Here is a 14,864-nt window from a genome sequence, read left to right as displayed (position 1 = left end):
TCAATACTGCAGACAGGTAGGCTACAAGGCTGGGAGGATTGGTGGACAATGGACATGTCCGCTGGACGGACTTCAAACCCCCTATGACATATCTAGGGAGGTACCTACAGTAAGCATGTCAAGGTCACCTCTTCCCTTTCAGCGCCAGACTCATTTGATTCATCACGCTTGAATCAGCCCCATCATCTACACGACTCGATGCTACTTGGACATTTGAAAGATCCACTCTTCTTTCTGGGCTTGGCTTATTCATCCAGCCTCTGTGATATCCAGACACCACCATGACTTTAGAAAGAAACCTCAAAGCAGAAGCAGGAGCAGAAGCAGGAACAGAAACAAAACCAGAAACAGAAACAGACGGCAAGAAAGTGTTCATCATCGGCCCCGGCTTCATCGGGTGGAACATTCTCGAGCTCCTGGTCGACCAAGGCTACCAGGTCACCGCGCTGACTCGGCGAGCCGAACATGCCTCAGGCATCACCCAATCTGGGGCCCGGGCCTTGATGGGCACCCTGGACGACCTGGAGCTGATCACGTCGCAAGCCGCATCCAGCGACATCACCATCCAATGCGCCACCGGCGACAACCTAGCACTGGCGCAGGCGATCCTGGACGGCGCCCGCCGCCGCGCCCAGCAAGGCAAAAACACAATCTACATCCACACCAGCGGGGCGAAAGTATTTGACGACGGCGCCAAAGGCATGTTCCGGTCGGACCGAATCTACCACGACGACTGGCGCGACGAGATGGACAGCGTGCCTGATCACGCGCCGCACCGCGACGTCGATCTGGCGTTGACGAGGGCCCAAGAAGAGGACTTGCTGCGCGACCACTTGCGCCTGGCCATCGTCTTGCCGCCCGAGGTGTACGGCTACGATGCCAAGCATGGACGGCTGTCGATGATGATCCCGAACCTGACGCGGTTCGCGCTGAGACACGGGCATCCGCCGGTCATTGGGGCCGGGAGGGCCGTGGAGACGCAGGTGCATTATCGAGACCTGGTGCGTGGATATGTGGCCGTGCTGCATTTCCTGGAACACGCGACCCCCGAGGCCGTGAGGGAGAATCCGTACTGGCTGTGTGAGAACGGAGAGGAGTTTTCGTGGATGGAAGCCGCCACAGTCATTGGAGACTCCCTGTGCAAGGCTGGCAAGATTGCGGATCCTACGCCGAAGCAGCCGCCCAGGGAGCTGTATAAGGAGTTATGTGGCGAGAGGACGGAGAGCTATATGGGCCTCAATTGTCGCGCGAAGGCCGTGAGGCTGCGCCAGTTGGGCTGGGAGCCGACGGAGAAGGGGATTTGGGAATCCTACCTTGAGGATGAGCTGCCTGTTATACTGAGCGAGAATGAGAATGGAAAAGAAGGATGACACTTCAGTGAGGTTTGTTTTCCCTGGTGTGGGTTGATTAGACAAGGAAGTATTTGTTGGTATACATACTGAGCTATAGATGAGCCTGTATAGACACCTCAGTCTTGTGCGTTGCCTCGGTACAAACACCGCTATCAGCTAGTGCACCCCCCGCAATTGAATCAGATCTCGGATCAAGCCAATCGGCTTCTCAACGTTACGTTGGACAGGCTTGACTAAAAGGACGAGGGCTTTGCTGCTCGCTGCTGATAATGTAGTATATGAAAGGATAACGAGACTCAAGGTATTGTGCGACTAAAGGCACTCGCCCTGAGACAGCAAGAAAATGGTGGACACCAAAGACTATGAGACACGGCAGCTCGATTTCGAAAGGCACCTCGAGCTGAAGGAAATCGCGCCAGTAGGTGAACACCATCCATCCCGTGACACATACAGTCGTGGCTGTTGCCTCGTTTGCCATGTCTGATGGTGTACACGCGGATAGGATGTCTTCAGCAACATCCATCAACCATGGCTGTTCCACATCACCAACACGGTCCCCGGGCCCGTGATGATGGCTCAGGCCGCCGCGGCCGCCTACAAAACTGTCCCCGAAGGTTTCGCGCTCGACTCGCTGCAAACGCATTTCATGCTGGCTCCTGACGCGACCAAGCCTTTGGTCTATCGGGTCCAGAGACTCAGTTACGGTCGAAGATTCGCGGTCCGGCTCGTGACCATCGAGCAAGACCAGAAGGCATGCGTGACGATAACGACCAGTTTTATGAACAACGTTTCTTGGACGGGTCAGGCCATGAAGTATGAGGTGGCCGTGAAGATGAAGCAACGGATCGACGAAATGGATATCACCTTGGACGATTTCGAGGCGACACGCACTTCGCTTGGACCGTTCATGAAGTCCGAGAGACTTCCACTCATGTACGAGGGTATAGTACCCAGCGATGTGTTCTTGTTCTTGGATTCACCCTTGCCATCCAGTGATACGACAACGCAATGCAGAGCTGACATGGTGTATCGATCTGATAGAACCGCGAGACCCAAGCACGACCATTGCACCTGTAATCGCTCAGATCGATCCGCCGATCAAATCATCAACCGGGTCGCCAGGCCACATCTTAGCAATCATCCATCTGTCAGACTACCATGTCATGGACTGCCCGTTGTCCATCCACGGGGTCGAGTTCGGGCTCTGGAAGATTGGCGACCACACGAAGACGCCCACAACGGCAGGCATGAAGATCATGACGAGTCTTAACCACACCGTCCACTTCCACGTCCATGACGACTTCCGGGCTGACGAGTTGGTCTATATTGAAGTGACTTCACCTTGGGCGAGGGATGGTAGAGCCATGATCCATTCCCGAATCTATAGTAAACGCGGGTTGCTGATTGCAACGTGTGTCCAAGAAGTATGTACCGACGTTACCTTCCAAGATTGCCTTTATGACCATATATGCGTGGGACGCTGCTGATGTGTGTCAGGCATTCTATGTGTTCAAGGACAACGCTAAGCTATAGCATAGCGTTGCCTATTCGACGAACCCTGAAGCTGTCTTCCCGGAGTTTGAGATTCTGGGACCTCGGCCGGCAGAGCTTTACAAGGCTGGGCAAATGGCAATTCTGCGCGTCATGCCTGGGGCTTGAGGTGTCTATCGTTTCTAATACCGATAGACATCTTCAAACCTGTAGACAAACTATTGGAAGGAGAAGGTGGAGAATCGAAGGAAGATGGTGACCATGATTAATTTATATACGAACCTGCCAAGCCTGTGGTGTAGTCGGCTGTATGATGCACCGTAGACTTTCTGGCCTTCGTTACTGCGGACCTTAGAATCTGTGAGATGCGGAATCAATCCTCGAACCAACAACAGTCACTCTTTTGAGCGCGAGCCTTGTTCAATTCTTCACGAGCCCACCTAAGAGCCTTCTTCTTGAATTACTCAATGCCATAACCGAGTGTTCCCAAAGACGTTTCTCACACTTCTGGGACGATACACAAGGTTCGGAATTTCCATAACTCTACTGTCCCCAGTTCTGTCTAAGGACTGCAAAAAATGCAATTGAAGATATATCCTCTACCTTGGGCGCGGTGCTCATAGAACTCGCCATGGCCGAGTCTCTGAACGTGATCGCCCTGATATCAGGCGGCAAAGATTCCCTTTACAGCATCCTTCATTGTCTTGAGAACGGGCACAAGGTCGTGGCATTAGCCAACTTATATCCTCCTCCCCGGCCAGCTTCTCAGAGTCAGAATGGCCGGAAAGCTTCCCATTCTCACGGTTCCGAGCACGAAATCGAGGGCAAGGACGAAGACGAGGACGAAGACGAAGATCTCAACAGCTTCATGTACCAGACCGTCGGGTACTCCATCATCCCTCTGTACGCCGAATGTCTCGGTCTTCCACTGTACAGGCGTGAGATCCACGGGTCTGCATTGCAAACAGGCCGCTACTACGATGCGAGTAATCTAGTGACAAATTCTGGATCCGAGTCCTCACCGGATGAAACGGAAGATTTGGTACCCCTGCTTCAGGACATCATGGAACGCCACCCCAAAGCCAACGCTCTCTGTTCTGGCGCCATCTTGTCAACTTATCAGCGCACGAGGGTCGAATCTATAGCTTTCCGGCTGGGATTGACTCCGCTGGCCTATCTGTGGCAATACCCGGCGCTCCCTCCGCCTGTTGGTCGCGATGACTCCCTCACCGGTCTCCTGGATGATATGGCCGCAGCTGGATGCGATGCTAGAATAATCAAGATTGCAAGCGGCGGCATCAAGGAGAGCTTGTTATGGGCCAATGTCGCCGACCCCAAAACACGGTCGAGGCTAGTCGCGGGCTTAAACCCGTTCTTTCCAGATCACGAGTTTTGGCTTCGTGGCGCCGTGCTCGGTGAGGGGGGAGAATACGAGACGTTGGCGATCCGCGGACCTAACAGACTTTGGAAGAAGAGGATTGAAATCCCGCAAGGCACGAGGCCAGCCGTTGCTGGAGATGGTGGCGTCAGCTATATCCGATTAGCAGGTGCAAAAACTGTGCAGAATGAACCAGACTCGTCTGAACAGGAGGAGGAGGGTGTCCGAGTGCCGCGTGCCTTAGATCCTCAATTCGAGGCTGTGAGGACACAGATCCAAGGTGTTGGGTCAGACTCCTCGGCAGTCGAAGGTGAAAAAGAGCGTGGTCTTGAGCAGAAGCCATCCGAGGATACTCCGTCGGCGGTGGTGTTGCAGCTATCTCAGAACGTGACGGCGACGTGCCTTGCGATATCTAATATTACCGCAACATCAACAGTGGGTGCGGACGTTACTGGAACGCCCACTGATCAGATGAGGCAAATCTGCAAAATCCTGAATTCTTTACTGGCCGACCTCCCCAGCTCCAACGGCTTGGATTGCAGACCAACCACCTCGAACATTGTCTTCTCGACCCTACTGCTCAGAGAGGTTTCTCATTTCGGTGCGGTCAACAGCGTATATGCGACGCTATTCCGCTCTGGAGAGCCCAACCCGCCCGCTCGGGTGACATTTGCGTGCGATCTGCCTGAGGGAGTTGAGGTCAGTCTGAGCATAATCCTCGATTTCAGACCCCGTCAGGCCCGACGTGGCCTTCATGTCCAAAGTCGCAGTTATTGGGCACCTGCCAACATAGGCCCATACAGTCAGGCGATATGCGTGCCGTTGAACGACTCGCAGGATTTCTCCGTGAATGTGCACGATGCAGGCCTGGTGGAACTCGTACATATTGCCGGCCAGATTCCTCTCATTCCACATAGCATGAAAGTCTCGGACGGAAGTTTTCTGGACCAAGCTGTGCTCAGTCTCCAACATCTCTGGCGCATCGGCCAGGAACGGGGAGTGGATCTCTGGCCCTGGGGAGTGGCATTGGTCAAAAAGAGCATAAACATATCCGCTCAAGCGCTTGAAGCGAGCCAGGTCTGGCAACAAGTGAACTTGATTGGAACAAGACCAGAACAAGACTCCTCCAGCGATGAGACCGGTGAGGATGAAGACGGTCCAGACGCGTGGGACAGACAATATAATCGATTCTCCCAGTATGGGGCGACAGTGGCCCAGACGACGGTGGGAGAGCATCTCCATATGCTACCCAACCCGCGAGTCTTGAGGGAGGCATCGTCAAAATCAAGATTTGTCCCTCCTTTCATTGCAGCCGAGGTTGTCTCCCTACCTCGAGATGCAACCGTGGAATGGTGGAGTTTGGGGGTTGCCAACTTGCCCAAGCTTCCTGAATCAGTGCCTCGGATATCCACGAGTCGGCAGGACTATACCTGGGGCTCCATTTGCAGGGTGTCTGTCCATCCTCCGAAGAAGGAGCGTAACCAGGAACATGACCGGAAGCAAGATCAAGATCAATCGGCGTCAAATACCACAGACACAACCATCAATTTGATGACGGTCTTGATTCACTCACCACTACATCATCCCACAAGCAGCATTCGGGAGGGTATCGATGTAGTCGAGCAGGATCTCGCCGCTTTTCTCTCTGGTCGGACAGACAGCGGGACATCATCATCACTCGAAGTCGTCCATGGCACAGCGTTCGTCTCCGCCGAATACCAGACACCATGGTCCAAGAAGCAGAAGCAGAAACAAGATCAGGACTGGGACCAGTCACTCTTTGCCAACCTGACAGTCATCCCATGCAAGTCAGTGCACGGCAGGGCCTCTTCCAGCAGCTCCAACTCCGGCCTTGCCGACCAAGGCAACGAAGACAAGAGCAGCGAGAATTTCCAACCTGCCGTGCAAGCCGGCTCGGACTCACCACCGAGGGTGTCAAAAAAGTCAGTGGCACAAGAGGCGTCGTCGACGTCCACAGCCTTCAAAAACAACGCCGCTCAGTCATGCCAACCTCAACCTCTCGCGGCAGCATTGACCATGCGCATCGACGGTCACAATTCTTCTTCCAGCCAGTACAGGTTGGCAATCAGATGAGTCTGTGTCAGGATCATTCGAACTTTGCATGACTCTTTTGTGTCGTGTTCAATGGTCAGTGACTCTCGGCGGCTTGACGCAGTTGTCCCTGTCCCCGCTTTTCACCTCAGACACAAGTTGGCAGATACGTAGGATACCTAGGGTACGTCTCTGGACTCTGTATCAGCGTATCTTGACTGTATCTATATAACAGCTGTCAAACCGATACACCAACCACGCCTGTCCACCTGTGCACCTGCCCACAGATCACGGACACAGACCATAGAACCAAAGACCGGAGGCCCAGCCCACCTTTTCAACTCATGGGTCTCGTGTGGACGGTCCCCTGGGGCCCGTCCGATTCGAGGTTTGGCACCAAGGCTGCATCTCCACAGCGGCAACGAGCACAGACATCCGAAGAAAAACTGGGATGCCTCGTCAAAAGGTGTGACCCCGTCCCGACTTTGCTCGATCCGGTTAATTCTCCTTCCGTGCCTCTTCTTCCAAGTCCAAGTTCCCAGTTCCCCATAAAAAGAAACGCGAAGGTCCAAGCTTGACACTTCCCGTTCCGCGTCTGGAGCGTGAACTCAGACCCTGCCAGCAAAAACAAGACTTCAGAAGCGGATCTTACTATCTAGTCAGTATCCATTCTGTGGCCCGCAAAAACGCGGGCAAGAAAGCGGAGACGCCACACAGACAACACTTGAACATAGACGGTGGTTGAACTGTGTAGAACGCGTCACTTCGAGTCGCGAAACGCGTCCTTCAACACGCGTCTTGAAGAGACAGCTAGCACAACATATCAACAGACTTGAATGTTATTCACGCCATGTTTTGACAGTTGGACGCCACTACCTAAGGTACACTGCACATCACTGCACTGTGTATGTCAAGCATGTTTTGAGGTGTCAACACAACACAGGACAGAATGGCACCACCTGTAGGTACAGCTGGTACTTACGTACTCGATGGACTGGTTGGACGACACGAGCAGAGTTTTCTTTCTGAACCTCGAGCCGACTTCTTCGAGATGCAAATACTCATTTTGCCATCTAGTACTGGTATGACAGTCAGAGAAGTCTTGTGAGAAGAAAGGCGGTTCCCTGTGCTTTGTGGGTTGCAATGACTTGCCGACGTCACTGCTGGTCCAGGCTTTTGTTACAGCTATCAGCCAACAGTGAACAACTCAGCTATCAACACTGCATCCTTCTATCCATCTTACAGGTAGTTAGGTACGCAGTCATAGTCATCGACAATGCTGCACCTACCTTACCTACTAGGTACCTTACCTGTAACTCACATGTTGTTGCGATGATCTTGCAAGTACCCTTACGTACTTCACATCGGCTGGAGACACCTCAAAGGCTCCAGTGTGTACCTACCTTACCTATGCGTATATCCATAAAAAAGTAAGACGCTATTACACATGAAACATGGAGAGGTAGAGAGGCACCCACCTCATACCTACAGAGTAGGGATACCGGATACCTTACCTCACCCAAGTATTTTCTAGGTATTGTCATCATCAACAACATGAACAACAAAACAAACGCGTCGCTTTCTTTCGCGCGTCGATTGAAGAATTTTTCTCGTTTTTCTCTCTGACACTCACGCTCTTACTTCGCTTTGCAACCTCTCGCTACTACTACTACGTAGTATCTCTCTTGCCTTCAAGACCCTTCCGAAGGCATTCAGACCGTCGACTCGCCCCGAGACCTGGATCATGTTTATACCTCTGCCTCCCCTATTAGTACCTAGGTACCCAGGTAATCAAAGAATCAGAACAAAAAGTCCACTTTCATAGGCCTCATGTTCCTTATCTACTAGTCCCTGAAGTTCCTATCATCGTGCTATCAATTCTCCTATCTAGATCTGCCGGCACCGGTGGGGTGATCACTGCCACTGATCAGAGTAAGTTTCCTTATCAACCTTATCGACCTCTATCGATACCGACGAAAAATGACGACGGGGGCGATACTGTGTGCCCCCACAAACTTGTAGGAAGATACCTGAGATACCTTAGGTACGTACCTAGGTAGTATTGCAATATTCTCCCCAAGTCAAAAAATCATGAATCAATGCTGAAAGTTACAGTCACAGAGCTCCTTGGGAGAAATGGAAAAGCCATTGATTGATATTTGTAGCAAAAGGTAGCAAGTAACGTCGAGCAACGGTTCTTCTAATAGTACAGTTCTGTCGGGTACGAATACATAAATACAGCGCAAGACGGGCGGTGGTGGTATGCGGTCGGTGATGAGGGCAAGATGGCAAGATGGCAAGAGGGCAAGATAGCCAACTGAGGACCACTCAACTCACTACCAGCCGCGTACCACCGCTGCCACTGCTGCTGACACAAATCTCTGCTCATGTCTTTCCTTCTCTCCTCAGTCTTGTGTGCGTCGGACAAGAGGAAAAGTCCATGATGAGAAACAGAAAAAAAGGATTGTCAATGGAAAGAATGAAAAAAAGGAAATATGAGGTCTTGGCTCTCAGTCCTCGAAGCCCCTTCTTCAGGCTTGCACTCCTTCTCCCAGTTCCCTGTTCCAATACCCGTTCCCTCCCATACACACACACATAGGGTCGCGAAGACCTTCTTAGAATACAAGTTGGTTTGAAACAGCGGCGGCGAGAGAAAAAGAAGGCGAGCAGGGGCTCGATTCCCAAAGCACTTTTGACCGTCTCCAGTACACATACACAGTTCTTCAAGCTCCTACACTGTTCCGTCCCATGACCCCTTGAATCCCGTGTCCCGAGATCGAGAGAAGATTGTCGAGCGAGCTTTCACCCCCCTTTCTGAGAGATATGGCGTTTTCTTCTGCTGGTTGGCTTGGGTCCTGGTTCACATCATACATGATCATTCCGTCGTGGATGGAGGGGGTTTTTTTGTCGCTTGGTTGAATGTTCGAATTGATTTGGATGTTCATGATCGTCTTTTCTCGTGAGGAATACATTTGCGGGGGGTGATAATTTACAAGGACTCGTCTCGCTTTCTCTTCTTCAGGGCACGCTTGCTGTCACTGGACGAAGAGCTCTCGGAACCACTGCTGCTGGAGGAAGTGGCCATGGCAGCGCGTTGGGCCGCCTCATAGAGTACATGACCCATCTCCTCGTTGTACGGTTGATGGGGCTGCAGCTCACCGTTCTCCAGGACACCCATGACAATGGCACCACTGCCGTGGGTGCGGGCGTGTTGAGCAAGGTTGTCGGAACGAGAGAACTTCTTGCCACATTCGTTGCACTCGAACGGCTTGTCGTGAGTGTGGAGAGAGCGGTAATGACGCTTGAGATGTTCTTGACGACGGAAGCGACGAGAGCAGAGCGTGCAGACAAAGGTCTTGGACGGATCTTCGGTCAAGGATTGCTTGCGTCCGCGGCGGCTGGTAGGGGTGGCATGTGATTGAGCAGAGCCATCGGCATTCATCGAGACGTTGTTATCGTCGGTCGAGCTTTGCTGATCCTGCGAGTTGGCCGAGGAGTTGGTTTGACCTTCATTGTTCATGGCGGCATCGGCCTCGGCCTCAGCCATATGTTGGAACTCGAAGTCGCTGTCCATGGAATCGTTGCGCTTCATCTTGCGGTGAGAGGATGACCTCTTCTTGGTGGCACAGCAGGAGCCTGCGTCGGAGAACGAGGATGCAGGAGGAGAGGGCAGACCGACGTGGGCGGCGTGCTCGTCCTCATCAAAGCTGCCGAAGCTGTGGACGCTCAAGAAGTCTTCCTCTTCCACCAACGACAACTTTAGTCTCTTATCGCCGTTGTATGCAATCTCAGCCTCGGTGAAGTTGACAAAGCTGAACTCGTCTTCGGAATCTAGCTCGCTGCAGAACGAAGACTCGAAGGATGGATTCTGAGGGAGGGTGAACGGGTCGGCCGTATCATGCTCAGGGGTGATGGGGAACGAAGTGGAACCCAGGGCAAACTTGTGCTCGTCGTCCTCTGCGGACAGAGTAGGCAAGGGAGGGAAACTCTGGGCGGCAGTAGACTGGACGGACTCGAAGGAGGTCGCACTCAGTTCTCGCAGGTTGACAAACTCGGCTACAGGGTACGCGGCCGACGGAGAGACCTGAGACTGAGGTGAGGCAGGGGTCAACAAAGGCGACGTGCAGCCGGAGCCGCAAGAGGCAAAGGAAGTCGAGGTGGTGAAAGAGCCGCAGTTGGAGTTCAAGGTCAAGTTGGAGGCGGGATGGAAGTTGCTGGGCAAGAGCTTGGCATCGCCAGGATGCGGGAACAGGTGAACTTCTGTTTTCCTCACCAACTGCAATCAGCGTCTGGATTCATACACAACGCAACGCAATTGCGCAATCAGGGTTGAATGTACTCACGTCCGCTCTCCATCCATTCCTCCATAAACGGCAATGGCTGCATTTCCTCCTTCGACACCTCCAGAGGCAGGTGATGGAAGTATCCGGCCCCGTGCACCGGCGTCTGGTGGACGCTGCTGGCCGGCGGGCTGCTGGCAGTGCTGGGACACACCGAGAGACCTGGGGTCGGTGGTGAAGAGTGTCGGCTCCCGTGGTAGTGGCCATGCTCCATCGGGCCATTGTGCTCGACCATGAACTTGGGCATCGGCATGGCCAGCGTCAAAGGAGAGGCCTTGGGAGTCATGACCTGCTGTGGCATAAAATGGGCTCGAGCAAAGTGAGCTGGCGCTTGCCAGTATTGAGGAGCCATATAATGCTGGGGAGGGTATGCGGCCATGGGGCTGAACATCGGCTGCTCGCCGGGCATGGGCGTGAACACAGCATTATGCCGTGCGTCCGAGTCTGGCCGGTATTGGTAGAACTGAATCTGTTGAGCAGCCATTGGATATGGTGCTTCCATTGTGGAAATGGTTTTTCTGGGGTTTGTTCTTTTTGGTGTTCTTGTTGCCTCGCTCTTGATGCTAGGCGAGTCTCAAGTCAGTCGATAGCTGGTGGCTAGATTCGAGGTAGTACAATTTGATGCAAGGAAATGTTGGTCCAATGAATGGCAGAATGTCGTCTCAGATGTCGCTTCTCCTTTCGTACATATAGATACAGAGGATGTTGGTAACCGTCGAGGTGGTGGTCTTGTCCCTGGACGTATGTGGTATGTATGTAGGCAAAGAGATGGAGAGGGAGGGCGATTATGATATGGTACAAATGTTGGCACAGGTTTGTTAAGGAAGGACTGGATACTTGTTCACAGGTACCCTGGTGTTGTACAAGAGTTGGAACAAGATCCGGGAAAGGGCCTGGTCAACGAGAAGAGATATAACAAAAGTAAAAGAGAGCGTGAGATCGCGGGGAAGAAAAGAGCGACTGTCTTCGATATGAGAAACTGAGGAGGGAGGATCGAGCAAGGTGCAAGGACGAGCCATAAAGAGTGATCGCTATGTGCCCTGAGGGTTCTGAACGGCCGACCCATCCATCGACCAGTGACTTGGGCCACCGCTCGATAAGGAATAGTAGAGAGGCCTGCAGGAAGCGGGCGCTGCGTTCGGGACCGTCGTCGCGACCCATGCAAGTTGGCTAAAGGATGGTGGAGCGTCAAGGTCTCACCACCACCCCCGTCCGTCTCAAAGACTATCACCCACTAACTTGGCCCACCCATGCCAGCCGCATCTCCATCTCTTTGGACTTCTTTAGAGCGGCGACCTGTGTATGGCGAAGAGAAGATCGGAAGGGACCTTTCAGGGACCCTCTTTTGGGTATGTCTGGCCGTGTCTGCCAGTCTGCCTGCCAGTTTGTCCGTCTGGGCTGTGCTGGGTGACGCTCTCTCACTGCCTGTCACACATCACTCATATGCACAGGAAATTGCACACACTGCTGAGGACATCCATCCCATCCGTCTCTTGCTGCCGATGACGCACTGCGACTTGACTTTTTTCGGTGGCCCTTGCCCCAGGCTCTTCGCTGTGGCCTGACTGGCATGGGCTTCACCTGTGACAGCATCGTCTCTTGAAGAGGCGAGTAGTCCTGTAGAGGTGGGAAAACATGCCGAGTGATACCTTCGCCTTCGTCATTGGCGGGAGGCAAACACGCATGTCACAGAGGAGCGCTTGATCAACAGACATTGAGTGGTGGAAAACGGTCATGGTATTGGTACGAATATAGGATCTTGGCCGAGGCTGGTCTATAGGTACCTGAGTCGCATCGTCGCCTCTGAAGGCTCGACTGCAGAGGTGCAAAAGACTGCATCCACGCCGATTCGAGTGATATCATTCGTCTGCGACACGTATCATGACATGGACGAGACAAGTCCCAAACGGCAAATGATCTGCCTCGATACGTTCTGCTCTGTCGTCGTGCACAAAGGGCACACACGAATAACGCTGCTTGAATCGATAGCCTCCCGCGAGTCCACGAGGTTTCCGGCGTGCACAGGTACAGAGAGGTGTGGGCATCCATCCACAGGCAGCCCGCGATGCTCCAGCCCGACGCGTTCAGTGACTGGGCGAGGCGCTGGGATATCGGACGCCAATCAGGGGCGTGACGTGGGAGCGCCGTAGGTGATAAGCTGCATCTTCTCAGGCCCAGAGCGAATCGCTGTTTGACCTATTCTTGGACCCGGCCACAAACCTGAAATTATTTTGGCCATATCACATCTTTGGAAACCCTCAACAGTTTGTGCACTCGGGGTGGACGGCCTTCGTAAACGCTCATAGCTGATCATGGGACAGAGGACAAGCCAGATCTCTCGTCACGGTTGTCCTCCAGATCGGGCGTCCTTCCTCGACGCGAACACATGTGGTCTGTTCTCAGCATTGACAAGTGCTTGACAGCATGTGTCTTCTGTTTGACTGACCCCTCCAACGTTGGCGTGAGTGAGGTCAGTTCGGAAGTGGTGGCAAGCCGGCTCCGGCTGTACCGTGATACTGTACTATCACGAGTCGATGGACTAAAGCAAAGAGCACAGAGCACAGAGCTGCCGAGGGTAAGAGGATTTGTGTTGGTTGTGCAGAATGGCGCGTGTGTCTCAGACACTGCCAAAGCCACTGCCGCAGCTCCATACCTGCTACTAGGTACCTAGGGATCTAGTAGTATGCAGGTACACCTCCGTACCCGCGTAAACGCGTGCTTTCGAGCCAGTACACACGGTGGCGAGTGTTCACACCGTGTCAGAAGAGGGCTGGAAACCTCTCAGAGCGTGATAGCAGTCCATCAAGATCGCATGAGGGGTCTTCTTGACGCGACACCATGTCCAGCATTTGCTGCTTTAGACTTTTGTTTCCTTTTCCCGCTTGGAGGGCGCGTCTTCGCGTCGACGACAGCATCAACAGTCCAAGTGGTCTGGCGAGGCTAGAAGATGCAGAAGATGCACATGCCATCTGCAGCACTGAGGCAATAACAAACCACCAGCATCGTGGCAAGTGGCCGCCTCTACCTGGGTATGTACTGGCCGGCATCCATGGAGTCCCAGGTTTGCTGAATTCTCGACTTCGGATGAAGGCCTCCCTAGGCCCTGGGTTTCTTTCCCCGCCATTCTTTAGGGGCACCCAAAAGTTGATCGCGTGTTTCATCTTCTTCCAACACCGTGGTGGAAACGCGAAGTCGGTTTCTCGTAGGCTCGCCAGTGGGTTTGGGCTCGCGAGAGCGGGTCAAGGGTTTCTCTGTCTGTTGACAAGTCAGCCAGCAGGATTTGAGACCGTGCCAGCATCAAGTCCGTCCTCTGTAGCATCGAGTTATTGTCGACCCGCAAACCGGTTGATCCTTGGGCCCAGAGCTGGGTTGCGGAAAGACCCATGAAAGGGTAAGGTGGCGACCCGCCAGGGTCCCTGAGAACGCCCCTCAACACATACCAGGTACAAGCCTGTAACAGAGTGAATTTTATGAAGGCAGGTGGGTTCTGCTCCCACCGAACTCGGACAGATATCGATAGCCATCGGGTTACGGCTGGGAGGATAGGCCAGTTCGATAGCTCCAGCCAGGAGCTATCACTTCCTACCCCATCTCTGAGTTTTTCTTCTTGTGTCCCATGTCCATCCAAAAGTGACAACTTGAAGGTGGCTTAACATCATGCTGCGCTCAACAGGTGCTGATCACTGGGTAATGTGATAGTTGTACTCAGTAGGGGGTGGTGAGGTAGGGTTTGTTCGCCGGAAGGGTTAATGCCGACTTGATTCCTTCTTCTCACTGCCACCTGTGCTATCTCCTTTAGCGAGCTCGAACTATGAACACGTGTGATTGCACTTTTGGTCCAAGGATGTCGACGTGCTTTTCCCGGTCTCCAAGTACGTACAGGAAGCGGTCGAAGGGCCTGGCTGTCTGCGAATATCGGCAGCTCCCGCGTCTCGATGCAATTGGTGGTATGAGGTAGCAATGAATGGATCAGCACCAAGCACTGTAGCAGTGTGCAATGTGCAATGTGCAGTGAGTACTACTGAGCAGTGCCTCACTGCTCAGTGCCGTCTCCAGCCAACCCTCAGGGGATGAAATGGGTACCACCAGGTTGAGCAGATCCCTCAAGGCTCGAAGTGGCTCTGTGCAGAAACCATGACCTCTTCGTCAGGTACCCGAGCACGCTGACTCGCTCACAAGAACACCAAGGTTTGGTGTTCCGCGCCCCGCGGCGCCCACTGTGGGATTGTGGACACACGACCCTGGCCTCGG

At 53.3% G+C, this 14,864-nt stretch overlaps 4 protein-coding genes across 4 annotated transcripts; 3 read left to right on the top strand and 1 right to left on the bottom strand.

Annotated features, from left to right (window-relative positions):
- Nucleotides 1–281: 281 nt before the first annotated feature.
- Nucleotides 282–1,370, top strand: A1O1_01207 (uncharacterized protein; the record flags this gene model as incomplete). The annotated part of the gene is made up of 1 exon (XM_007722120.1): nt 282–1,370. The coding sequence occupies one exon, from the start codon at nt 282–284 to the stop codon at nt 1,368–1,370; it is 1,089 nt and encodes a 362-aa protein (XP_007720310.1).
- A 553-nt stretch (nt 1,371–1,923) lies between these two features.
- Nucleotides 1,924–3,011, top strand: A1O1_01206 (uncharacterized protein; the record flags this gene model as incomplete). The annotated part of the gene is made up of 3 exons (XM_007722119.1): nt 1,924–2,293; nt 2,346–2,776; nt 2,886–3,011. The coding sequence occupies 3 exons, from the start codon at nt 1,924–1,926 to the stop codon at nt 3,009–3,011; spliced, it is 927 nt and encodes a 308-aa protein (XP_007720309.1).
- A 463-nt stretch (nt 3,012–3,474) lies between these two features.
- Nucleotides 3,475–6,315, top strand: A1O1_01205 (uncharacterized protein; the record flags this gene model as incomplete). Its single annotated transcript, XM_007722118.1, has 1 exon — nt 3,475–6,315. One exon carries the CDS (start codon nt 3,475–3,477, stop codon nt 6,313–6,315), a length of 2,841 nt encoding a protein of 946 aa, XP_007720308.1.
- Nucleotides 6,316–9,262: 2,947 nt separating this feature from the next.
- On the bottom strand, nt 9,263–11,115 carry A1O1_01204 (uncharacterized protein; the record flags this gene model as incomplete). Its single annotated transcript, XM_007722117.1, has 2 exons — nt 9,263–10,533; nt 10,617–11,115. 2 exons carry the CDS (start codon nt 11,113–11,115, stop codon nt 9,263–9,265), a joined length of 1,770 nt encoding a protein of 589 aa, XP_007720307.1.
- Between the last annotated feature and the right edge of the window lie 3,749 nt (nt 11,116–14,864).

This window comes from Capronia coronata (genome assembly GCF_000585585.1).
Source record: "Capronia coronata CBS 617.96 chromosome Unknown acBCG-supercont1.1, whole genome shotgun sequence".
In the NCBI taxonomy this organism is placed as follows: Eukaryota; Fungi; Ascomycota; class Eurotiomycetes; order Chaetothyriales; family Herpotrichiellaceae; genus Capronia; species Capronia coronata.
This window is presented reverse-complemented; position numbering and strand designations above follow the sequence as displayed.